The sequence below is a fragment of the Dryobates pubescens genome, chromosome Z, assembly GCF_014839835.1.
Source record: "Dryobates pubescens isolate bDryPub1 chromosome Z, bDryPub1.pri, whole genome shotgun sequence".
Taxonomy (NCBI): Eukaryota; Metazoa; Chordata; class Aves; order Piciformes; family Picidae; genus Dryobates; species Dryobates pubescens.
In genome coordinates this window covers 39588943-39613597 of record NC_071657.1, presented here as the reverse complement: position 1 = coordinate 39613597, position 24655 = coordinate 39588943, and the positions used below count along the sequence as shown (strand labels likewise).

The window sequence follows — 24655 nt, the reverse complement described above, 5'->3', positions numbered from 1 at the left end:
TCGTTGCCCTTCTCTGGACACATTCAAGTATCTCAACATCCTTCTTAAACTGAGTATTGACTAGATCGTACTGTTTGGTTCCTTTCCAACTCCTGGTTATGAATTTCAGAGATTTCCACAGCAGTTCTAGCAGACCTGCTGGAATCTTCCTCCTTGACAGGACAGAGAGATGTCATTACAAATAAAGACACTACAATGGACAACCTGAAATAATAAAAAGAGAACTAGGAATCAGTAACGAGCACAAAAGGAGGAATTGTTGAAAAATGTTTCCAAATTTTGATTGGCTGGGACAGTTTGTGCCATCTCAGCAATTTGACGTTGCCTTACTGCCTGTACCTAACAGTCTCTGCAGCCTTATCACTGAAGCCTCCATTTCCTTAACTAATGAGGCGTCCTTCAAAGACAGCAGAAATCAGTAGCCATTGGATACAGCCTAAACTTTTGAACTTTTAGGATAGTGTGCAGGCTTAACGTGGTAATAAATATTAACTTTTTCACCAGGGTAAATATAAAGCCTACTTTTAATGAACATGTGACATACAATGCAGGGGAGTGTAAGGGGAGAACATCTAGCAGGCAGATGTGGAACTCTATACATTCCAAGTACCCCAGCCAATGTGGAAAAGAAGAGGGATCCTTGCATCTGGGAAACTAGCATAAAAGGCAGCTGTGTCCTCCATCAATTTGAGACACCCCATAAGAATATGCCCAGTGGATCGTCCATTTATTCAAAGTTTTTACAGGACCCCTCTGTCTTCTTTGCAGACATTAACCTCTAGTGACAAGAGTTTCCCTTATATTCCCAAAGGCCTATTACAAATCCAATCCAGTTTGTAGTACATACCCAACTACATATCTGATTTAGCCTCTATACTATTACCTTCAGAAACTACACAACTCCTAGAACTATGAACCCTCTATACTCCAAAGAGGCTTTTATCACAGTATGAACAAAACACGCCAAGAGAATAACAACCTTACTAAAACCAGAAAACATCCAGTTCACAGCTCCAAAGGACAGGTGGTGGTCCATAAAATAAAAGTCAATTAGTTTGAAGTGATGAGACATGGATGAATTTTAATGTATGATTTATAAACCAGGCAGACAATCTCCAGACACCACCACCTCCGTTACAGGTAATCTTTGGCATATAGACATCAACTCTATGTACATAATGGTAGCACATAACCCATCAGCACATCATTACTAATACTATTACTTCCCCTGGTGCCCACCAACTCATGTCACCTGTATATGGCCATCAACGTCAAGATTTCAAGACACCAAGAGAGGCATGCACAAGTACAACCACCCCGAATTCACGCGTATATGCCTGCTTCCCACGGCAGCGCTCTCCCATCTCCTGCTAGACGGGAAACAGGTGGGGCGGCTGGCGGCAGCAGCCTCACGGCAGGCCGCACTCAGAGGACCGCTACTGCCGCCCCGCCCAGCGGCCGCCTAGCCGCCGCCGCCGCCGCGGGTGGATCGCAGCGGGGCCATGTCGGCTCCGCCAGCCGCGGTGCTGGTCCCCGCTGGCGGGGCGGCAGATGCCGAGCCGATGCCGGTGCGCGGCCGGGAGCCGGAGCAGGAGAGCAGCACGCAGATGTCGCATCGGCTGCAGGCCTACAGCGATGCGCTGCTATCCATCATCGCTACGGTGATGGTGAGCGCCAAGCCCGGCCCAGCCGTGGCGTGAGGCCTGCCCGACTCGGCCCCGCCGCAGAAGGCAGGCCGGCGGTGACGGTGGGGTGGCGGGGTTTGGGGCGGTCTGGCGCCGCGGGGAGGCCCGACCGGGCAGCGAGGCCTGGGGTTCGCTGTTGGGCAGCGTGAGGGGAAGCCGCCGCGCAGCTGCAGGTAGTCCTGGGCTCCCCAGCTGCGTCCCTGCCCTTCCAGGAAAGCTGCCCCGCGCTTCCAGGAAGCCGTGCTCGCCGGCGCTACCCCCAGCGGCGTTCCCGTCGCGGTACCGCGAGATGCCGCCCCGGTGCCGCAGCCTGGGAGCCGGGTGCCGGCCGGCGCGGCAGGCCATTTCCGGGGCCGCAAGACGCCCGTGGTGGTGTGAGGGTAACGGTGGTGTCTGTGCGGCCCAAAAGTGGTTCTGCCTTCCAGTGGTGCAGGCGGATAGCAGCTTCGGGATCCAGGAATACGTGCGGCCACCTGAAGTTTTTAGATTTCAATAAAGCCTTCGATAAGCAAAAACATGTAATGTACTAATAAGGTTTTGTTATTTCAGATTTTGCCAGTGGCACACACAAAAGTACATCCTGACCAGGTACATGATTCTGTTGTTTGTCGAGTCTTTGCAAGTATGTGTGGCATACTAGTTTAGCACCCCCACTTCAAATTCCAAGAAGCCCAAACTGTTAGGTAACATTAAAAACAACAGAAATTTCTCTGAGGAGGAGGAGCTGTTGAACTTGGGGTGAAAAAAAAATTCTGAAGATTTGTGTAATCTGCAACTGTAATTAAGCATCTGAATGAGCTGTGTATTGTAGGCTATAGGTTTTATCCAGTTACTTTTGTGTTAAGAATTAAATGCCTATCGGCCCAAAACATCTTTCAGAAAACATCTGCTCTTCTTGATACTACATCATTATTTAGAGAGGCCACTTAAATAATGCAAGCTGAATGCTAGTTGTAAAATTAGGTTAGTAATAAACAGAATTAGCAAAGATGGGAAAAAAAAGACTACAGAAAATATTCCAAAAGGAATAGGAATGTTAGGAAACATGCAAGTCACTTGAGAAATTTTATAAGGTTTGTTTTTAATCATAATTATTTTTTCTGTTCCTAAAAACAGACCTAGACAGATACTTTGTCTCAGTTTTGGAAACTGGAGTATGAGTCACAACACAGCCAATGACATGAGTCTAAGCCATTGAGGTGGTACATGATGTGGTTAAGCTAACCTCATCCTTATTGTGAAGTCAACACGTGAAAACTTGTATCATGCTTCTACTCCAGAGAATGATGGAGGCATTTTGTGGCCAGCCCTCCTCTGAAATGTATTACACATAAATGAATCACAAGGTGAACAGATCATTGTGAAGCCTTTTTTTAAACTGAAGAAATGTGTTGATATATCATACAACTCTCATAACACATTGCAGCATATTTGCAAGTGCCTAATAAACCAGTTCATCTGAATAGTAATAAAAAGATTGTTGAAAAGGATCTGTGTTCATGGCAAGCATGGCTAACTGTCCTTGTTTGTGAATACTGCTAATAATTTCACCATATAATGTTTCTTGGTTTTTCTTCTGTCTTCGGGTGTCATTTTGTTTCAGAAACTAGGTGAAAGTGTTCAGCAACTTCTTCTAACAAAAATTGCAGTCTATTTGATGACTTTCTTAATAGTCACAGTGGCATGGACAGCTCATGTAAGGTAGGAACGCAGTGTTTTAACTCCAAAGTTAAACTATTGCTTAAAAGGGCAGGAGGTAACCATGACCTGATACGTTTCTGTCACACTGATATGTTTCTGAATTGCCATATGTTGGGTATTACTAAAAATTCGTTGCAAAGAAATGGTACCTTAAGCAAAGAACAGCTTTACTCTTACACCACTGACAGAGTCATACAGAGAAAAATGACCGCTATTGACCTTCTAAGTGTTAGGAACTCTTCATTTTACTTTATATTCTAGATGGAATTAAACTTCTAGTTATGCTAAAAAAAGCAGATGTGTGCTACATAGATAGGGGGACTGGTACAATACAGTCTCTCCTACTCCTCAGCAGTGCTTCTTACAAAATGATTTTTAATGTTGCAGATGCTGCATTTTGTAGATGTGTGGGCCTCCATTTACATCTTGGTAGTGAAAAAGAAATCGATGTGTAGTCATCATACCAGAATCAGGACAGTTTCTGGAAATTTACTGATGTTTCTACAGTCTTCCCTTAGGTGAACTGACATCATTCAAATAAAGGAATGAGACCTGTAATGCAATGTTTGAAGCTGATACTTCACACGAGTGCTTTTATCACGTTACTTTTCCTTGCTTGCAGAAATAAGTGCTGAGGCATAGTCTTTGAACAGTTACAGATTTTGTGGAGAATGGCTTGTTCTATGGAGTCTAAGCAGTGCTTCTGTGGATCAGTAATTTCATTCGCCAGTTGCAGAACAGTCTGGAAGAAAAGCTTATTTTCTTTGCATAATAATAACAACTCTGCTGCATCATCAGCATAAATAATTCGTAGCCTGAAAAATCAGTATTTGTGAAAATACTCAGGCCTTAACAGTATGAACTTGCCTCTGTATCCCAAGTAAAACTTGGAGAAAATCAGAATGATAGCTGTTCACAATGGCCTACAAGACAAAAATGTGAGGCTCTGGATGGACTCTTAACATATGAATCTGCTCTTGAAGATCCATGCAGTACTACTGCAGGGCTCATACCCCACACAATGTTGCTTTGTCTGACAAGCTAAAAGTCAGTCTGGTGACTGCATTTTTATTTTGGCATCAGAATATCAAATGGACTTGCTCATGTTCTTGTGTGAGTAGTCAGCTGGTGAAACCTTGCCTTTGTTCATGCTTCAGAAGCATTTGCTTGAGCAACAAGCATAGGCTGTTGTCTCCAGTTAGTTTGGGCCCTGCCTGTGTTTAAGTAAATAGGGAATTAATTGACAGCTAATGATAGTTGTTGTGTGGCTCCAACCTTTGTGCTGCTCACTTGCAGTTTGCTGGCTGTCCTGTCCCAGTGTTGTTAGGTGGTTAAAGATAGACCTGTTCTGAAATAAAGCTGCTGTGGGAGAAAGCTAACGAGTAGCTTGCTCTGTGACTTGATGGCATTTCATCTTGCAGTGAAATGGCAAGTTCTCCAGAGAACAGTCATCATCTGCTATTGAATCAGCCCCATATCTTCATTTTTTTCCAAAGAGTTATATCCATTTGCATTGTTAGCATTTTGATATGTGAATTAATGAGTTAGGACTGACATCTTTAGATGAATGGGCTGTTAACAGTGAAATTTACTTTGAAGTAAATAGGTAGTTTTAGGACAGAGGGAGAAGGACTGGGGGGTAGGGCAGTATAGCAAACTAAAACAGTTTGGTACATCATGTGCCACTTGTCCTTCAAAAAGAACTGAAGTTCTTAATAATTACTCCATGACTGAACTGGGCTGTATCTCATTTTTCAAAGTTTTCTAACAAATTACTTCTGTGTTTGAGCTAATGGCTTTTGGTAGCACCTGGGCTACTGGTGCAAAGTCTGGAGAGAAGATAATTAGGTTCCCCTATAATAAGAGAATGTTTTATATACAGTATTGTAATAAGTATTTTGGAAGATGGCTTGTTTATGATATCTTACCTTGTATTGCCAGGTTGTTTCAGGTGATAGAGCTTATAGATGATGTCCTTGCTCTTCTAAATCTGGTGAGTCTTGTCAGACATACGGGATGCACAACCAGCAAGTGTGGGTCCCTTTTTCTTAGCTCTGTATGTACATATCCAAAAATTTCTAATTTAAATAGCCTTAACTGACAAATTTCTAAGTCAGAAAGATAAAAAGTGCTTGAATTACTACTACCCAAAGTGGGTGATTGGTAACTAACTTACTTTAAACTTTCGCATGTTTTACTATAAGACAAAACCAGCTCTGCAAGAGGTTAGTCTGAACTTCATTTGAGAGAACTGAAGAGGCAAAAGTGTTGACTCCATTGATTTGCATCAGACTGAAGCATCTGTCCTTCAGGCTTAAGAAAATCAAATGCTATATCTTTTGTGGTGAAACATCTTAGTGGTAGGTTTGAATTAAAATGATGCTTTCAGTCATTCCTCTGAGTTGCTCAGAAATTCATCTTGAAGTCAATTTGAAAGAGAGGATTACATGATCTTTAAAAAGCTGATCTTTAAAAAGAGAGACTTGTTCCTGAATTAGTGTTTTGAACTTTACACTTGCCTTTTATCTGAACATGTTGTTTAACAAGCTACCCTGTAAAATTCATGGTTACTGTAATGGAATGCTGCAATGATGAATATATTCTTGATTCACACAGAGCTTTTTATTTTTGTTTCAAATTCTACCTTCTGACAGTGTGCAACCACACAGTTAATTTAATTTTATTACTAACAATACTGAGGTTAAACCTGGTAACGCTACAGAATATTATGTTAGAGGGCTACCTTAAGGCATGTAATTCTTACCTAATGGAACTTTCAAAGCAATGCATTTCTTTGTGGTTGGGGTATGGTTTTTTATATATATAATTTGGCTTTATATATATTTGTATGTATATATATATGTATGTAATATTTGTTACTGAAATTGTTATATTGAAATGAAAGTTTTTGACAAATCAGAGATCCCTCTCTAGAAAGCGTGGTACTTGGGCTCTGCTGCTGTAGAAGGAAGTCTGTTACAAACGATGGCAAAACTTACAGCTGTAAAACTGGCAGAACTGTAGGGTCATCTAAAACAAGCCTGCACAGTCTGGATAGCAAACATGGATGGTATATACAGAACTAGCCATTTGTAACAGTTGAAGCTTAGCAGCTTCAGAAATTTGATTTTCTTCATGATGCAAGCACAAGCTTTCCATATGTTTGTGTTGCATTCTCTGGACACATCTTTAATGAAGGAATTGCTTGGTTTGCATTTTACCTAGTGTTTCAGTAGGCTTTTTTTCTTTTTTTAGGCGTGTATGATGGTCATAACTTTCTTGCCATACACAGTAAGTACTTTTCTACAATTTGGTGTATGTTTAAATAACAAATTTTTTTTTATTTATTTGTTTTTTATAATTTGGAAGGACTTTACCAAAGTATTTGGAAACCCAGGGAAGTGTTATTACAGTATGAAACCTGAATACATTGTAATACCTAGGCCTTACTTTTTTAAAACTAATGAGGATGTGTTTTTAACATTCAATTACTGCATGTTATACACGTGGCAGACATATTTTCTAGAAGAAAAATTATAAGCCATAGTTTCCCATTATTTCTCTTTTTAAAAGCAGCCATATTGAAAAATACCCAGGTTGCCTAATGGGAATGAAGCATTTCGTAAGGGAACTAGAGCTGTGTTTCAAATGCCTCTTTAGATGACAGAACATTTTCCTTCTGTAATTTAGGCAGGTTTTGGTATCACTTTTGACTTACTTGACAAGCTTGATTCTTGCAGCCAGTTGCCCAGTTTTAAGTCTGCACGTTTGATGTCCTGCACAATTTCTAGTACGACCTTTAGACCTAGCAAGAATATTTGCAACTGGGCACCATGTTAGCAGAATAAAACATCTGCTTAAAATGCATCTTGACTTGTATATGCATAACAGATTTATATGACAGGCACCTGTTAACTCTGCAAATACTTCTGTGTTACGTATTAGTCCACAAAGAACAAGGCTGTGGTCAGTAATACAATCTTTATCAGTGAGAGCACATACTTTTCATTTTGCCTTGAATCTGAGTTTTACAATTATTTTTTTTTTTAGTTGGCAATGTTATTCTAGTACTACTCCCTGCCTTTTTGTTTTGTTTTGTTTTTTACCCTAAGGAAGCTGCAGAAATTAATACAACAGGCAGCCATGGAGGTAGAGAAATAAAAATTATTACAAAAGGTATTTGAGTATCAAGAATTTTCCCAGCTATGAGCATCTTGTCCACTGAAAACACTGTTGAAATTTATGTACAGCTACAAGCCACTCTTTGGTTATCATGGAGAGAGTGTCAGAGAGATTAAGGTTTTGCAGTGTCAACCTGAGAGTGAAGCCTTCCCTCCAGATGTCTTTTGTCAGGATGCCTGCATGTATTTGTGTCTAGAAATTGCATTTAGTGGAATTCCCTTGAAATGCAAAACACTACTTAGGGTTTTGAGTTTCAGTATTGAATGAAGAGTGCTTCCATTTCTCTGCTGTTACTCCTACATGACTTCTTAATTTTAAGTATTTGATCTAGTTTCCTTTTTTTTCCCTCCCTAGTTTTCCTTAATGGCCTCCTTTCCAGAGGTACCTTTTGGCATTTTCCTCTTCAGTGTCTGTGCTATTGTGATTGGCCTTATACAGGTATTGATGTTCTCTACTTCCATTTTTACTTTTACATAGATTTTCCAGGGTAGATGTAAAATTACGTTTCTTAACTATGGGTATAAATTGCTAAATGTCTTATGTGTACAGCATTCTTTATCAAAGTTGTGCCTGTTGTGGTAATATAGTATCGGTATTTAAGGTGATAGTTTGTATTGCCACTGCCCTGGCAAGCTGATTTATGCAACTAAATCAACTGTCTCAAAGTTTGCAGAATAGTGATTCAAAGTCTTTAAAAATGCCTTAGGGAAATAGCCATAGACTTTTCCTGCTGATGTTCTTACTGAGCTGTGCCAGTGACTGAGAACATGGGCTTTCAGCCCCCAGTCCAGTGGCACTGGTTTTCTCCTGGCACAGTACCATGTTGCATTCTGTTCCTCACTGTGGAGATCTTAATTTCTTTTCAGATAAGATTCATGGTCATGACAAGCACTGCCAGGGAAACTAAAATCTTGACATACAGTGTACTGTGAAATCTAAAAAGTCTCTATGACCAACCCTCCATGTGGGAGTTCAGAATAAAGTTGAAACTGTGTTTTGCAGTTTGATTTATAATTTTACAGTTTTATATTTTAAATGCTGCATATTCTTTTATGTAGTAATTTCAGCAGTGCTCTTCTCCTTGCAGGCTGTGATAGTAGTGTATGGATTCCATCACCCACACTTGCTGAATCAAGATATAAATTCTGTAAATCATGATGCCTGTAAACATCATATCTTAAAGATTATCCTAAGAGGACCGGCTTTATGCTTTTTAGCAGCCATCTCTTCTTTTTTTTTCATTCCTTTGGTAAGTCCCCCCAGTTAACAAAAAGCTTTGATGCAGCAGTTTCTTAGCTGTATTTAGGTGTCCATGTTAAATACACAGACTTTCTCAGTTGCCAGTTCTGTGATGATGGCTTATGTTTTGCATTCAGGTTGTTCAGTTCCTAGATACCAATCCATAATTTGATCCATTTGAGCTTAGATAATTTTGGAAAAATATTCTACTACAGTATTTGCTTTACTTGTTCTGATTGACTTTTTTCTAGTGCTTCTCTTAATTAGAAGCAAGTCTTCTAAACTGTAACTTAGTGTCTTGCTCATCACAAGTGATGTGCTTCACAAGATAACATGGAAGGCTGCATGAAGTAGACATGACATACTGCACAAACTGCAGACCAGTGAAATGTAATTTCTTCACTAATTCAGAGTGTAAGAACAAATAGAAAAAGCAGTCAGCCAACCTTTATCTCAAAACAAATGTTTTTAGCTAAGGTCTGCTTTTACACAGCCTTTTCCTGTGCCATGATTATTAAATGGAAGTGGGTCACCTCCAGACCAGGAGGTGCATGTGCATTTCAGGTGAGCCACTTCCATGTCATAATGTGAAGATTTGTTTTTCTCAATGTGATTAAACCTAAGGATTGAGGTAATTTCATATAAAACTTGGAAGGTGATTTGTATTTTGATAACCAAATCTTGTTCGTTTTCTTTTCCACAGTCTTATGTATTTCTTGGGCTTGTAATCGTTTTACCACATCTCACTCGATTCCTTATGTGGTGTAAAACCAAGATTGTTGGTGAGTAATAATACTCATAGGAGTATGTTCAAATAAGTAATTGGGTTGTCAGCATGTTGTGCAAACAGTTTGGAATCACATGATTTGGAGGTTTATTGCCATCCCAGTTTCTCCCGCTTTCCCTGGTTTCCCCTAATTGGTGACTGGATTTGTGGAAGACAAAGCGCATTCAAAAATATTTTTTTTTGAGTGCAAAAACCTCTCTGGTTTGTTCTGAATATGCATGTGCATGCACCCACACACAAGTACATGAGTGATGGCTGCAAGCCATATATCCTTTACCTCCTAAAAAGGGAGAATGGGGACTGAAAAATACAGGAAACAAGCTCTTTATTCCTAGCAGTGCTACATGGTCCCACGCTTTCAAAGTGTCAACCAGACCACCAAGTGTTTAGGGTGTTACATCTCATTAATCTAACTGCTATGGTGTAAAGGTCTGCCTTCACACATGGCTTAAGTCAGCCTAAACCCATACTTCTTTCCCTCATACTCCTTTGCTTGTGTTCTTTCACCTTCCTTTTGTCAGCACTAACAATTGCATAGTCACACCATCAGCCAGAGCTGCGATTAAACTCTGCTGAGAATGAGGTTGCCACTGCCAAAATACCAGAGAAAGTGGTATCTTGTCCTGCAACCTACTCAGCCAAAAGGTGGAATGTTCCTCTTTGAGAGCAATATAAACTGACTACAGTAACACTGAACAGATCATGTCGTTGGAATTGGCACTTGCAATGTGAGTCAGAAGAGTAACACCTTTGTGGTGCTGTTCAGTGAAGAGGTCCATCTATGTACACTGCAGATGGAAGCATGCTTTGACTCCCCCATGCAGCAACTATAACAGGAAGGCAGAAATCATAGAATCATGGAATCAGAATGCTTTGGGTTGGAAAGGACCTTTAAATGTCACATAATCCACCCCCAACCCCTGCACTAAGCAGGGACCTCTTTAACTAGGTTGCAGGTTGCATAGAGCCACAGTCTACCTGTCCCTGAATATTACCAGGAATGGGGAATCTACCAGTTCTCTGGGCAACCTGTGATTATGTTTCTCCACCCTCACTGTAAAAAATGTCTTCCTTATATGTACCCCAAATCTACCCTCTTTTAGTTTAAAACCATTACCCCTTGTCCTGTTACAACAGGTGCTGTTAAAAAGACTGCCCATTTTTCTTTGATGCCCCCTTTAAGTACTGAAGGACTGCAGTAAGGCTTCCCCAGGCTTAGCAAGCCCAGTTCTATTAGCCTTTCCCCACAGGAGAGGTGTTTCGGCCTTCTGATAATTTTTTGTGACCATTCTTTGGGCTTGCTCCAATAGATCATGTCCTTGGGCTGAGGACTTCAGAGCTGGACCCAGTACTCTAGGTAGGGTGTCACCAGAGTGCAGCTACAGGATCACCTTGACCTGCTGGCCACACTTTTGATGCAGACCAGGATACAAGTGGCCTTCTGGGCCATGAGCACACATTAGTAGTGCATGTGCAGCTTTTCATCTACCACTACCCCCAGGGCCTACTACTCAAGCTTGTCTAGATATCATCCCTTGCTTCTGGCACATCCACTGCACCAGTCAGCTCAGTGTCATCTGCAGACTTGATCCCACTGTGTCCCTGGTGAAGCACTGGTTTCAGTATGAGTCCCTGAGGGATGGCACTTGTCACTGGTCTCCACATGGACATCAAGCCATTGACCACTACCCTCTGAGTGTGACCATCCAACCAATTCCTTATCCACCGGGCAGTCAGTCCATCAAATTCACAGTCTTTCCAATTTAGAGAAAAGGATACTATGTCCAGATAGATGACATCAGTAGTATGGAACTTATTGGACCCTCTGTTACCCTCAGAAGGGGCTATCTACAGCTATACCCCATCTTCCTTGTGGAGGTAGTTATGATGGAGGAGGTAGGCCTTTCTGACCTTGGAGACACCTGGTGTAAATGGACCATCATCCACATACTCCATTGTCAGTTTGCCTGACACCCTGAATGTGAACTTGCCTCCATTCACTTTTCATTTGTGTTGCTGCCTTTAGCGTGGCAGGCTACAGGATACAGGGTCCCCTTGAGCTTGGCTATTTTCTGGTGGGTGGCTCCTGTTTCTGTCTCAGGGAGGGCAGAGCTTGGCTCCATCAGTCTGTTTCTCAGACTCCCTGATACTCTGAAACAACTTAAGTTAGAACCTGGGAGGCGGAGAATAAAAACATACAAATATTGCCCGTGCCTGCTGCGACAGGGGCACAGTGGTTCCCAGTCAGGTCATGTCTCACTGGGTACAGGTTTTAACAGGTGGGGACAAGAGGAAGGAAGGCTGCAGTAGGTTAACTACCTTGTTTCATGCTACTTGATTTTTTCTTCTGTTAATAAGCATCTGGATTTGTTTCCAGGTCAGAGAGATGAAGAGGAGGAGCAACATAGCTCAGAAACCTTCACATTTTACCTCAGTGAGCCTCTAAGTAAGGAACGTGTAGAAGCATTCAGTGATGGAGTCTATGCCATCGTAGCAACCCTGCTTATTTGCGATATATGGTAAGGCTTTGTGTTGCCTCTTACGCTTTGCTGTTAAATATGCTACTGTTGTCTGTATGTGACATCTGAGGAAATAAAATTAACCATTGTCTTCTAAAACCTGCAGTGGTTAATTTAGATTTTCTGGAAAGATACAGAACACAAACAAAAGGTACGGCTGCTGCCCAGACTTCATCAGTAGTGAAAATCAGTCTGTTTAATTATGTTGGAGTGGGGAGTCTCAAATAACAAAACTTCCTTTTTCCTTAGTCATGTTTTCAGATAAAAGGCTTTTGTCAACAAAAGCTGTTCAGTCACTGTGGCAGCTTTATTATATTAATGTAAAGGAATGCCAACATACTTTCAGATTTCCTTTCAGATCTAGTTTATTTGCAGAGCTGCTAGTGAAAAGATTTTGAGTTACAAATCAGAGAACTGCAAAGTGGATGCCTGCTGTTCCTTGCTTGCTCAGAGTAAAGTGATGTGGTTCAGTGTTGTTTCAGTTGTGTTGCTGTAACAGTAATAGGCAAACTAAAGTAAGTTTTCTCTCCACAGTGAAGACAATGTCGCTGATCCCAGAGATGTTGAGGAGAAGTTCCATGGCAGCCTTCTTGAAGCTTTAAGTGAATATGGGCCCAACTACCTTGCCTACTTTGGCTCATTTGTAACAATTGGACTCCTGTGGTTTGTCCATCACTCCCTTTTCCTTTATGTGATAAAACCCACACGATTAATGGGACTGCTTAACATATTTTCCTTGGCTTTTATTGGTGGGCTTCCACTGGCTTACCAGCTGACAAGTGAATTTGCAGAGAAGTCTCACAATGAAATAGAAGCCATTCAGGTCAGCTGTGTTATCACTTTCTTTGCCAGCATATTTCAGTTTGCAATATGGACTACAGCCCTCCTCCATGAAAGGGAAACTTTACATCCTTTTGCTAGGTATGGTGGCAAGGAGCATGCCTTCATGTTTGCCAAGCTGGCTCTCTACCCTTGTGTTAGCCTTGGGGCCTTCTTCCTAACATGCTTGTTGAGTGAATTTAGCACAGCAGTTTTCCATCTCATGCAGATTGTAATCCCATTTGCTTTTCTTGCCTTGCGCATTTTTGTTAGGATTTCTTTAACTGTTATTAAGTCTGTGATGTCTCTCTCAAGACAGAAGGTTGTGTTGCTAGAAGAAGAGGAGGCTTGTTTGTCTCCTACTGAAACACTGTCCTGAATCTCTGCACACTGCATGTGAAGTTGTAATATTAACTTCAGTTCTTCTAACTCACATTACCATCATATGTGGATTACATTGATCTAAACCAAAGCCTGCATTAGCTGGGGCATATTTAAGTTTTAGCTGGTCATGCTTAAGACACTTTTTCCAATATTGTAATTGAAAAAAACGCATAAATAGGGGATACAAAGAAAAGCATGTTCCCATTCCCTTAGAGTTACCCTCTTGGAAGAAAAATGCTGCTTGACATGTCACTGCAGTAATTATCAGTTAAGAAGGGCATAAACAGGATGGCCCAGTAAAATGCGCTTTCTTTCTGACATATGGCAGCCAAACACAGGTGTGGAAGCTGACTCTCTTTTAAAGAGGGAGTTTGGCATGGAAGACATGGAGACCTCTGGTTTTCTGGATGGTGCATCATGGTAGAATGTTTCTGCGTACAGGTTGCTGGTCTCCCATTTTGTTCGCTTGCGTTTTGGGTTATTTGTTTTAATGGTTACCATGCCTCTTCTGCACAGTCACAGACTTGTGCTAGCATTTGTGCTACTTGTGTTTCAGTGGCTTTGAGTGTGACTTTAGATGGAAGTGCAATTCTGACCTTCATGCAGGCTACCTGAACACAAGTTGTTCAGGCATATCTGTTCCTTTTAAAAAAGGATGCATTTAAAACATGGGGATTCATGTGGCTATGTAGCCAAAATTTGAACTAGCTTTGATATCTCCCAAGGAAGACATTCAAAGAGCTATGGGACTATATGTAAATTTGTTTTCAGTTCTGAAGCAGCTGCTCATCTGAAATGTAAGGTCTGAATTTTTCAGGCATCTGTTTTCATGCCTATTGAAACACCCTTCTGCTACTCTGAATGCATGATGTTGTATTCAGAGAGCATAGAGACTTTCCTGCTACTTAGAAGAGTTCCCTATGAGGTAAGGGAGTTGAGTTTTTCCCCTAAGTAGAGGCTAACTAAGGGATCCCATAGATTTCTGAGTCTCAGCAAGGCAGTAAAATAAATCTGTGGAAGCTTCAGTCTGTAGTGTTTGGTTTGGTTTGGTTTATAGTTATTATATGCAATTTGATAAGCTTTATGCTTATAAAACATTATCCTTCAGTGAACTGTACAGGAGTGGGCAGAGTCATCTATCCTCTGACTGCCCTTGAAGCCTTTACATTTCTTTTTGGCAAAGCCATTAGTTTGTGTCTTGAACTGTCTTAGTGCCTGATAACTTCAATGCCATATTTAAAGGCATTTGAGGGATTTTGTTGTTCCTCTTAAAAAAAATACTGTGGCAAAGTATCCCTTGAGTAATTGTTAGTGATAAAAGACTAAGGTAATACCTCATTTTAGTTGACATCAGCCTTGAAAGCACCTGTGCTTTTGGTTTGAAGCACCTTGGTACCAATATGTACTTCTTGTGAGAGTATGTTCAGATGTTCAAGGGGGTTTACATCTGGTTGAGGTTGAACGACTTGCAGTAGGATTCTGCATTGTGTTATGTATCCCAGGGTTCTTCTGATAGTAAATAAAAAGCACTTTTGGTTCTTTATGTTCTGTTTCTAATGAGCAGTGGGTGCATAATAAGCAGTGACTATGTGTATTTGTAATAAATTTCAATCAGTGCAAAAAATAAAGTTTATGGACCTTTATTTCTGCTTTTCACATCAAACGAAGTAAAACTGGCTAACTAAAGCATTTCTTTAAATTATTCTTAATCCACTTGCAAGTCAGTATTTTGTTCTGCCTTCCATTAACAGTGATAGCTGAAAAAATCTGTTATAGATTGCTGAAGGATGCAGTTTCCATTTGCAGGCTTCGGAATTATCATGGGCATACAGAACTCTTAATTTTCTTTACAAGAGTAACAGTCATCACTGGAGTTCATTGCAGAATAGGATTTTCATTTAATCATTATAAACCTTTGAAATGGTTTACAACTTCTTTACATTTTATTTGAAAGCAACTGAGTTAGTGCAAATAATGCTCTTAAAATTTATCAGGAAGCTGTTGCTTATGACAACTCAAACTTCCAGGTAAGTTTGGAGCATAGTCAATTACTGTGTGCAAATGGATCTTTCAGTAAAATAAAGTCAGTCATCAGGAATGTTGGACTTGCTCAGTTTGATTTTTCAGCATGAGAGTGCTTCACAGTAGTGTGCAAAGATTAAATTCACTGTAGGAACTTGGTTGGCAGCCTTCAGCTTGCTAATCTGTGGGTTTACTTAGGACAGTGTCAGGTAACTGTGACCTATTTGTTTGCTACAGTTGAATAGGGCACAAAGATAAAAGTTTTTTATGGTGAGAGAAAAACACACAGATCTCTTTTAATGCTTCTGAGATTCTATTGCAGGTAACTGTGTGACACCATTTATGCCTTCTCCACATGTGATCCATGTAGCATCATCACTTGTAGTCAAAGTTGCCTGCTGCATCAGTAAAAGACCAGAACATCTGTGTATCATCAAAGCAAATGAAGAGCAATTGTGATTTCTCATTAGAGCATTAGAGCTGTATTGTTTTAACAGAAATTAAATTAATTGGTCAGAATCACAGTTGGAATATTTTGTAGCTTTGAATAAAACAAGGTCAGTCAGCAACCAGTAAAGGACTTCGGCAAAGCAAAAGCTCAAATGCTGATTCATTAAGGCAGTGGTTTGAAGAGCAGAATCTGCTGTTACTAGCATTCTCTGTAGGATTTGTTTAGAAAAAATGTAAAATGTGCTTCTTTTTTCTCACCCTGTCTTAAGAGTTTGGAACTTTCAACAGACAGGGCTTAATTAGTATTTTGAAAAATAAAGTAATTTGTATTTATCACCCACATTCATGTGGCAAAACCGATCAGGCCTGAATTTGTTACCCTGGGTCATGAGTGAATTTCAGCTTTTCACACAGAAAAAGCTGGTTATATGAAATACAGCTAACTTTGATCAGCCGAAGTAAAGCAGTACTTCATCACTGTTTGCAGTTCCTTCTGCGTAATGTATGCTCTAACTTAAATTGTTTGCTTTTAAAACTGATTTACTAGCATCTGGGGTAATGCTAGATGGTTCTAGTTCTGCAAGTGCTATCTCACAGGCCAATGCCTCGCCTCTTTATGCATCAGCATAAAGACTCCAGGTTCTACTACTGCTTCTCTGTGTTTGGGAGACATGAAACATTTCTTTAACATCATGCCACTGCCAGGCATTTAAAAAAATGCTCACATACATTGGAGAAAAGTGGTTCAACAGGCAAACATTGTGCCACTGGTAACTTCACTGGTTTGTTACGGACTTGGCATTGAACTTTGTGGTGAATTACTACTGCATAAAGAACTGATACCGATGTTTGAAACTGACGCGTCCCTTGCTCTCTGGATCAAACGCAGAGGCTGTAGGGTCGTTTCCCCGACTGCTCAGGGCACAAGTGGCGACCCGCCTCCCTGGGGGCAGCCATGTACGGGTCTGGTCTCGCCGCTGCGCTACCCGGGGGGGGTGACGGGGATCGCGGCACGGGGAGTGCGGGTGAAGAGCGCGGCAAGGGGAGCGCGGTACCGCAGGCTCCCAGAACCGCTCCCGTTTGCCGTGGGGGGTTTCGCAGGCGGAGAAATAGCCGAGTCCGCGCCTTCCGGCGGCCGAGGGACTGGCTGCGGCACCTGTCCCCACGCCCCGACACGGTGGAATAAGCACGGACCGTTTCGTGATGTGCCTCTCCTCACTCGGGGTGCCGTGTGACCAGCCGCTGACGCTAGCAGAGCGCGCCCGCAACGCCCACACGCCCAGCGCGCCGCCGCCGCCACTAACTCTCCGAACGACAGGCAGCTCGGGGTGATCCCGCCCCCAGCGGGCGGAACTCTGCCTTACTTCCGCTCCGCTGCCTCTCCCGGCCGCCACTTCCGGCTCCGCACCAACCCCCGTGAGGATGATCCCACCGGTGCAGGTCTCGCCGCTCATCAAGGTAAGGAAGGCGAGCGGGTATCTGGGCGCCGCGCTGGTGTCCCGCTGCGGCAGGACAGAGGCTGCATGCCTACGGGGCCGGGCGGGCGAGAGGTGGTGGGGCCGGGCGTGCATTGCCGTGCCTGCCAGCTGAGTGAAGGGCGCGTCCTTGTCTTTGCTTTCTTTAGTTCACCCGGTACTCGGCCTTGCTGGTGGGAATGATCTACGGCAAAAAGCGATATGGTGAGTTCGGCTTCTCGGAGCAGCCGCTCCGCTTAACCCCGCGCAGCTCACAAGGGCACCTTGGCGCAGCCGCAGGCCCGGCCGCCATTTCCCTTCTCCCCGCCCCAGTGGGAGCTGTGCGGGCCTTGTTGAAGTGGCCCTAAGAAACGGGCTCGCCCCGGTTTTAAGTCACAGATTGGTATGAAAGGTGCCTTTGTGGCAATGAAGCTATTCTATTTGTGCTTTTTGGGTGAGCTAGCAGATGCAGAGTTCTGTGCTGTGTTATAGAAATGTAAAACTAATGCCTTAATCCCAGACTACCTAAAGCCAATTGCTGAAGAAGAGAGAAGAATAGAGGCTGAAGAGAAAAAGAAACGTGAAGAACTTGAGCGGATTGCAAAAGCGCTCGCAGAAGGTAGGCTGTCAGTTTAATTTCTGCATCCAGTGCTGAAGCACACACATTGCCTTGCAGGTGGACAGCTGTTTTACTCAAGAGTTTTTAGGAGAGACTAAAGTGTACAGGCAGTGGGTTGTAGACCCGGTGCTTAGGGTTATGTGAAGATTAAGTAGTCCTGCTGTTTGGCAAGGTCTTTAGAATGTGAGCATCAGTAGAGGAAGAATTTAAAAATACTTTTGCAACCAGCCAGGACTTGCTAAATAGCTGCCTGAATTTCCACTGATAAACTTCTAAAAGCTGGTGGTTTCTCCGTGAGGAATAACTGGATATCCCATACTCATCTGGACACAGGAAACCTATAATCTCTTTCTCCATGCAGTACACAAATCTCACAAATGTGACTAATGATATAAACTATAATTTTGAGGTAATTAATTGTAATTGCCATTAAAGCTTTTGAGTGGTATCATTAGCATAGTGTTAGAGGTCAACTTCATTTGGTTTTTTTCTCACATACATGCTGAAGGTGATCAAGTCTTTTATTCATACTCTTCCCTCCTGTACTGATAGACTTTCCCTCATCCTTTAGGGTTATTTCTTGGATCCCTTTTGTATTTCTAGCCTTGCAGTGGAATGTATTCTCTAGCTTGAAATCACGTACATTTTTTTAGGTGGACTTACTGTTAAGAAGAACCTTAATAAAATTGATTAATAACACAAGCTATTATTGGTGGAGCTCCACAGTTAGTAACTATTTGCCTGGAAAATGATGGCATTTACATTGTCCTAAAAGAAACTAGTGTAGAGAAAAGCTCTGTAAAATTAAATTACCTACATGTATATAAAATTCAATGTGCAAGTTGGTGAAATTTGTTGCTTACTGGAGCTAAAGCTATTTTGCACAGCTGTTTTACCATGTTAAAAACATGATTTGTGTTGCTCATAGACTAGATAAATGGGTCTTTCAGATGTTTTCTCTTTCATCTGTAACTGTGAGTTTTGAGGTAGTGGCTATACTATGGTTCTGCTATTGCTCTTAATAATAGCTACTTTTTGATTATTTCTTCAGAATGTTTTATGCATTTAATAGTGTTGCATAGATGATTGATCTGCTTTCCCAACGGTAGTTTTGGTTATGGTTTTTCCTGTTAGAAAAGCCATTGTTAAAACCTCAGTCACTTTACCCTGAAGCAGTGAATTACCCTTCTGTTGAATAACCAGAAAACATAAGAAGCAGCTAGAAAGTAATGGCATATTTAAAGGTAGCCTTTGATCCCACTACTGCTTTGCATATTTTAATGCTGTGTGGAAGTGACTGGTAATCCTAACATGTTTGTTGTTTTTTTTAACCTTGTAGCAAGTGAAGACTCCATATTGAAATGAAGAAAAGATTGGATCTAAATTTTGCACAAGAAAACCTATAGCTATGTTCTGAACTGTCAGTGGTTAGTGGACTCTTCATGTTATTCCATCAATAAAATACTTAAAACACTTCAGTTTGTAGTTGAGTGAATTCTACAAATCAGCAGCAGAAATACTTACAGACTGTGACAGGAGGTATTTGTCACAAGTTGACCACTGCTGTGCTGTGGCTCACATCCTGAGGTATTCTTGCAGCATAGGTAATGTTTGTAATCAGAAAAGATGTATGAGTTCATATCTATGGGCTAGTGAGGGGCTGGCTTGGCACTGGTTGCCTGACTCTTACCTGTTAAATGGCTCGAGTGAGGAGCTGCTGTCATTTTTTTCAGCTTTATCGTTGCAGTGGATTTGTTACCAGAGTGGAATTCTTGTATTTGACAGTGCAGCCATGCTGGGATTTAATGAATTGGTGCTGATTCACTAGTTGTTTCTAAACACAGCTGTTTCATACTTCACAAATGTTTTTTCCCCAAACTAGAAAGAAATTGTAGTCAAAGTGTAGTCTGTTTCTCTTGTAAGGATATGGAGTTCTGGTTTCTTATTTGTATAGCGCCTGACTTCCTTTTTCTGATACTGCTGATCAGAGAAGTGAAGCAATGGCTTCAGATCTAAATCTTTCTTAAGTTACAGCAGGAAATGTCACATGCTTTATGAAGCTAGTTGCTCTTAAATGCACTATCTCTTCTAGATTATGCTTTGGAAGAAGTAAATCCTTTGGCCACCAGTGCACATTCTCAAGTAAATTCTGTGGAGTATACAGTAATGAAATACAAATAATTTTATTTGAATTCAAAGTCTTAATATATCTAATGGCTGCAGGGGAAAAGGGTTAATACAAGATATTTTTAAGGAGAGGAGGGGAACAGGAGAATCGGCTTGTTTTGATTGGGATTAAATTAACAAGGTGGGAATTATAAAAATTATCTTTATTTTTCCCAAAAACCCCACCCCAAAATTGTACAAAACTGATCAGATTATTTACAGGTTCTGTTTGGTTGTGAATTCTACCAGGATGCTTACTGGGCAACTTCAGTACAATTTAGAGAATTCGGAAAATGGAAAAGGCTAAACCATAAAATAGCTTCACCCCACTTATAAAATCAGAGGCAAGCCGGAACCTTAGGGAAAGTAGGAGAATGCCAGTTTTACTTATGAGGATGGAGCATGAATTTGGAGACAGTCCCTAGGTCTTTCTTCCATGGCAGGCTTAAGAAGTGCAGGTTTTATAATCCGATTTGTGGATAACACAGCACAAACCCGAAGGAAAAGGTGCCCACCAAAATCAGTCTCCGTAGACACGGCTGTCACACGGCAAAACTCGCGTAGCAGCACTGTCTGAACAGTGTAAGGAAAGCCGCCGTTCTATGGCAGGCAGGGTCACTCCAGCGGCAGGCACGGAGCAGGACCCCAGGGCAGGCAGGTCCGGGGAGAGGCCAGGTCCAGGTTTCTCCAATTTCACCACGAATGAAGAGCGAGTCCAAGATGAGCCAAAATGAGAGCGCCGACTGCTTTCTGGTCACTCTATTTAAGATTTCACTAGACAATGTCCAGTGCCAGCGTATACTGGGCACGAAGAGCCCAGCCAATCACAGTTCCAAATCCCAGCAGGCGCCCCACCATGCGTGGTGTGGTAGGTTGAGAGAGGGCTTAGCTCTCCCTCCTCCACAGAGTAAGAAACCACAGCTAACTCAGTCGAAGAGCAAAAGCTATATATTTACAAGCATATATGGAAAGCAGGTTATATATAACACAATATATATAGGTATTTACAATATATACACAGAAATACACAGCAAAGACAAATAACACAACAAAAATCCCTCCCTCAGGGAGGGATCCCCTCTTTGGAACCCCCTCTCTCCCCCCCTTACCTCCCTTTTTCCCCAAAAAGGGGTTAGAGAGAGAGAAAGGCAAGTTACTAAGGAAAAGAGTTGTTAGCAAGCTTCAAAAGCCCATGCAGGATTAGTGTTTGCTTATCTGAAGGCCAAGTCCAGCAGTTCGCAGAAGAAGCAGGCAGGGAGAACAGGCTGAAAACACCCAACTCCCCCAACTCCCAAACCGAACTGAACTGAGGGAAAAAATTTTCCAACCGCTTCACAATCTAAAGCTGAATTTTTGTTTATCAACCAATGAAATTCGTTTAGAATATCAGAATGTTTTGGTTCTAGTACCAAAAACATTAGCCAGTGTGTTCCAGCAGTGTTTGTTCTTAAAGGCACAGCCTCAAACGACCACAGTCCACCCCTTTCTAAACAATTTCATTGGCTGTTCGTACTGTCCATCCAATCCAGAACAATATTTACAGTTCGTAAGTTAAGTTCATCGTCCATTCCGGCTATACTCAGATGTAGATGATTCAGAAGTCCAAGAAAATCCAAAATCAAGAAAATGGAAAACAGTTTGTCTCTCCACAGACGAAGCGAAGAAAAAGGGAAACAGGGACTCAGGGACTCTCAGTTGACTCAGGGCTCTCAGGGTTCTCAGGGTTCGTGCACCGTAGATTCCTCAGGGACTCTTTCCTTTGGACGCGCTGTAGCTGTACAGCATTCTGAAATTAAACTCTCTCAGCTAAAGTTAAATCTCTTTGTGGAATACACTGAATTTCACCATTCTCTTGCATTACCCAATAAGTGTGACCCGGACCTTCTGCTGAAACCACCCCTCGGACAGGTTTAGCCTCTCCTGAGGGCGAAAATACCCAAACAGTTTTACCTAACAGATTCTTTTCCCTAACAACAGGAACTCTATCACCTTCTACTTTCTGTAGCAGATCAGAATGTGCAGGTCCAGCTCGGTTCACTGAACCTCTACTGTTCACCAGCCAGGTTGCTTGTGCTAAATGTTTCTCCCAGTTTTTCAAAGATCCACCTCCCATGGCTTTGAGAGTGGTCTTCAACAAACCGTTGTAGCGTTCAATCTTCCCTGCAGCTGGTGCATAGTAAGGAATATGGAAAATCCACTCAATACCGTGCTCTTTTGCCCAGCTCTTTACAAGGTTGTTCTTGAAGTGAGTTCCGTTGTCTGACTCAATCCTCTCTGGAGTTCCGTGTCTCCACAGGATCTGTCTCTCCAGACCGAGAATGGTGTTGCGTGCAGTTGCATGTGGGACTGCGTAAGTTTCCAGCCATCCAGTGTTTGCCTCTACCATAGTAAGCACGTACTGCTTACCAGAACTAGAACGTGGTAGAGTGATGTAGTCAATCTGCCAAGCTTCACCATACCTGTATTTGGACCATCTGTCACCATACCACAAGGGCTTAATTCTCTTTGCCTGCTTAATAGCAGCACAAATGTCACAGTCATGGATGACTTGTGTGATGGCATCCATGGAAATGTCTATGGATCTGTCACGAGCCCATTGGTATGTTGCATCTCTGCCTTGATGTCCTGACGAATCGTGAGCCCACCGAGCTAAGAATATCTCACCTCGGTGTTTCCAGTCGAGATCAAGTTCAGAGTCCTTGTCTACTTGAGAAACTCTTGCAGCTAGATCTGCCTGATGGTTGTGCTGCTGTTCCTCAGTAGCTTTGCTCTTGGGAATGTGAGCATCAATGTGTCTCACTTTCATTGGAATTCTCTCGATTCGATCAGCAATGTCTTGCCACAGTTCAGCTGCCCAGATGGGTTTTCCTTTCCTCTGCCAGCCATTCTTTTTCCAGTTCTTTAGCCAACCCCATAGAGCATTGGCTACCATCCATGAGTCGGTGTAGAGATAAAGCTTTGGCCATCTCTCACGTTCAGCCACGTCGAGAGCTAGCTGGACAGCTTTTACCTCTGCAAACTGACTGGATTCTCCTTCTCCATCCTTCGCCTCTGCAACTCGGCGTATTGGACTCCACACGGCAGACTTCCACCTTCGCTTGTTCCCGACGAGACGACAGGAACCGTCTGTGAACAAAGCATATTTCTTTTCATCATCAGAAAGGTCATTGTAAGGAGGAGCTTCCTCAGCACGAGTTACTCTCTCCTCTGGAGGTTTAGCACAGTTGGTATCTTCAGGCCAACTTGAGATCACCTCCACCAGACCAGGTCTTTCAAGATTTCCCATTCGAGCTCTCTGTGTTATCAGGGCCATCCACTTAGACCAGGTGGAATCTGTGGCATGATGTGGTGTGGAACCTTTGCCTTTGAACATCCAATTCAAAACTGGCAATCTGGGAGCTAAGAGAAGTTGTGACTCAGTTCCAATTACTTCAGAAGCTGCTTTCACTCCTTCATAGGCAGCTAGAATCTCTTTCTCTGTTGGAGTGTAATTAGCCTCTGAACCTCTGTAACCTCGACTCCAGAAACCAAGAGGTCGTCCACGTGTCTCACCTGGAGCTTTTTGCCACAAGCACCAGGTTGGACCATTGTCACCTGCAGCCGTGTACAAAATGTTCTTAATGTCTGGACCATCTCGGACAGGTCCCAGACCCACTGCTTGGACCACTTCTTGCTTTATCTGGTCAAAGGCTGCTTGTTGTTCAGGTCCCCAGTGGAAACTGTTCCTCTTTCGAGTCACATCATACAGAGGTTTCACAATCTGACTGTATCCAGGAATGTGTAGTCTCCAAAATCCCACTATCCCCAAGAAACGTAGAGTTTCTTGCTTGTTCGTGGGATTTGCCATGGTAGAGACTCTGTTTACCACATCCACTGGAATGTGTCGGCGTCCATCCTGCCACTGCACTCCCAGAAACTGGATCTCTGTGGTAGGACCTTTCACTTTGTCTCTCTTGATGGCAAAACCTGCATTCAGGAGAATGTCCATGATTTTGTTACCTTTCTCGAAGACTTCCTCAGCAGTTTTACCCCAGACGATGATATCATCGATGAACTGGATGTGTTCTGGAGCACCACCTTCCTCCAGAGCATCATGGATTACTGCATGACAGATGCTGGAGCTGTGGATCCAGCCCATTGGCAGTCTGTTGAAAGTGTACTGGATTCCTCTCCAGGTGAAAGCAAACTGAGGCCTGCATTCCTCTGCTATGGGAATAGAGAAGAAGGCATTAGCAATGTCTATGGTAGCATACCATTTGGCCTCTTTGGATTCCAGCTCATACTGGAGTTCCATCATGTCTGGTACTGCTGCACTCATAGGCGGAGTTACTTCATTCAGGGCTCGGTAGTCCACTGTCAGACGCCAGTCTCCATTCGGCTTTCGCACAGGCCACACTGGACTGTTGAAAGGTGAATGAGTTTTGCTGATGACTTTCTGACTCTCCAACTGACGAATCAGATTCTGAATGGGCAACAAAGAGTCACGGTTGGTTCTGTATTGTCTGTGATGCACAGTCCGAGAAGCAACCGGCAACTTAATGTCCTGAATCTTGTGTTGTCCCACAACTGCAGATTCATCAGAAAGCTCAGGTCTAGCAGACAGCTTCAGTTTTTGTCCATCAATTTCT

The 24655-nt window shown here is 42.4% G+C and overlaps 2 protein-coding genes across 2 annotated transcripts; both read left to right on the top strand.

The window, feature by feature from the left end:
* Positions 1 to 1393: 1393 nt before the first annotated feature.
* On the top strand, positions 1394 to 13551 carry TMEM175 (transmembrane protein 175). The gene is made up of 10 exons (XM_054178497.1): positions 1394 to 1667; positions 2235 to 2273; positions 3289 to 3386; positions 5328 to 5379; positions 6642 to 6677; positions 7923 to 8006; positions 8656 to 8817; positions 9511 to 9589; positions 11972 to 12113; positions 12648 to 13551. Exons 1-10 carry the CDS (start codon positions 1503 to 1505, stop codon positions 13309 to 13311), a joined length of 1521 nt encoding a protein of 506 aa, XP_054034472.1. The 5' UTR covers positions 1394 to 1502; the 3' UTR covers positions 13312 to 13551.
* A 3596-nt stretch (positions 13552 to 17147) lies between these two features.
* ATP5ME (ATP synthase membrane subunit e) lies at positions 17148 to 19339 on the top strand. Its single transcript, XM_054178522.1, has 4 exons — positions 17148 to 17246; positions 17413 to 17467; positions 17763 to 17861; positions 19201 to 19339. The coding sequence occupies exons 1-4, from the start codon at positions 17211 to 17213 to the stop codon at positions 19224 to 19226; spliced, it is 216 nt and encodes a 71-aa protein (XP_054034497.1). The 5' UTR covers positions 17148 to 17210; the 3' UTR covers positions 19227 to 19339.
* The last annotated feature ends 5316 nt before the right edge of the window (positions 19340 to 24655 follow it).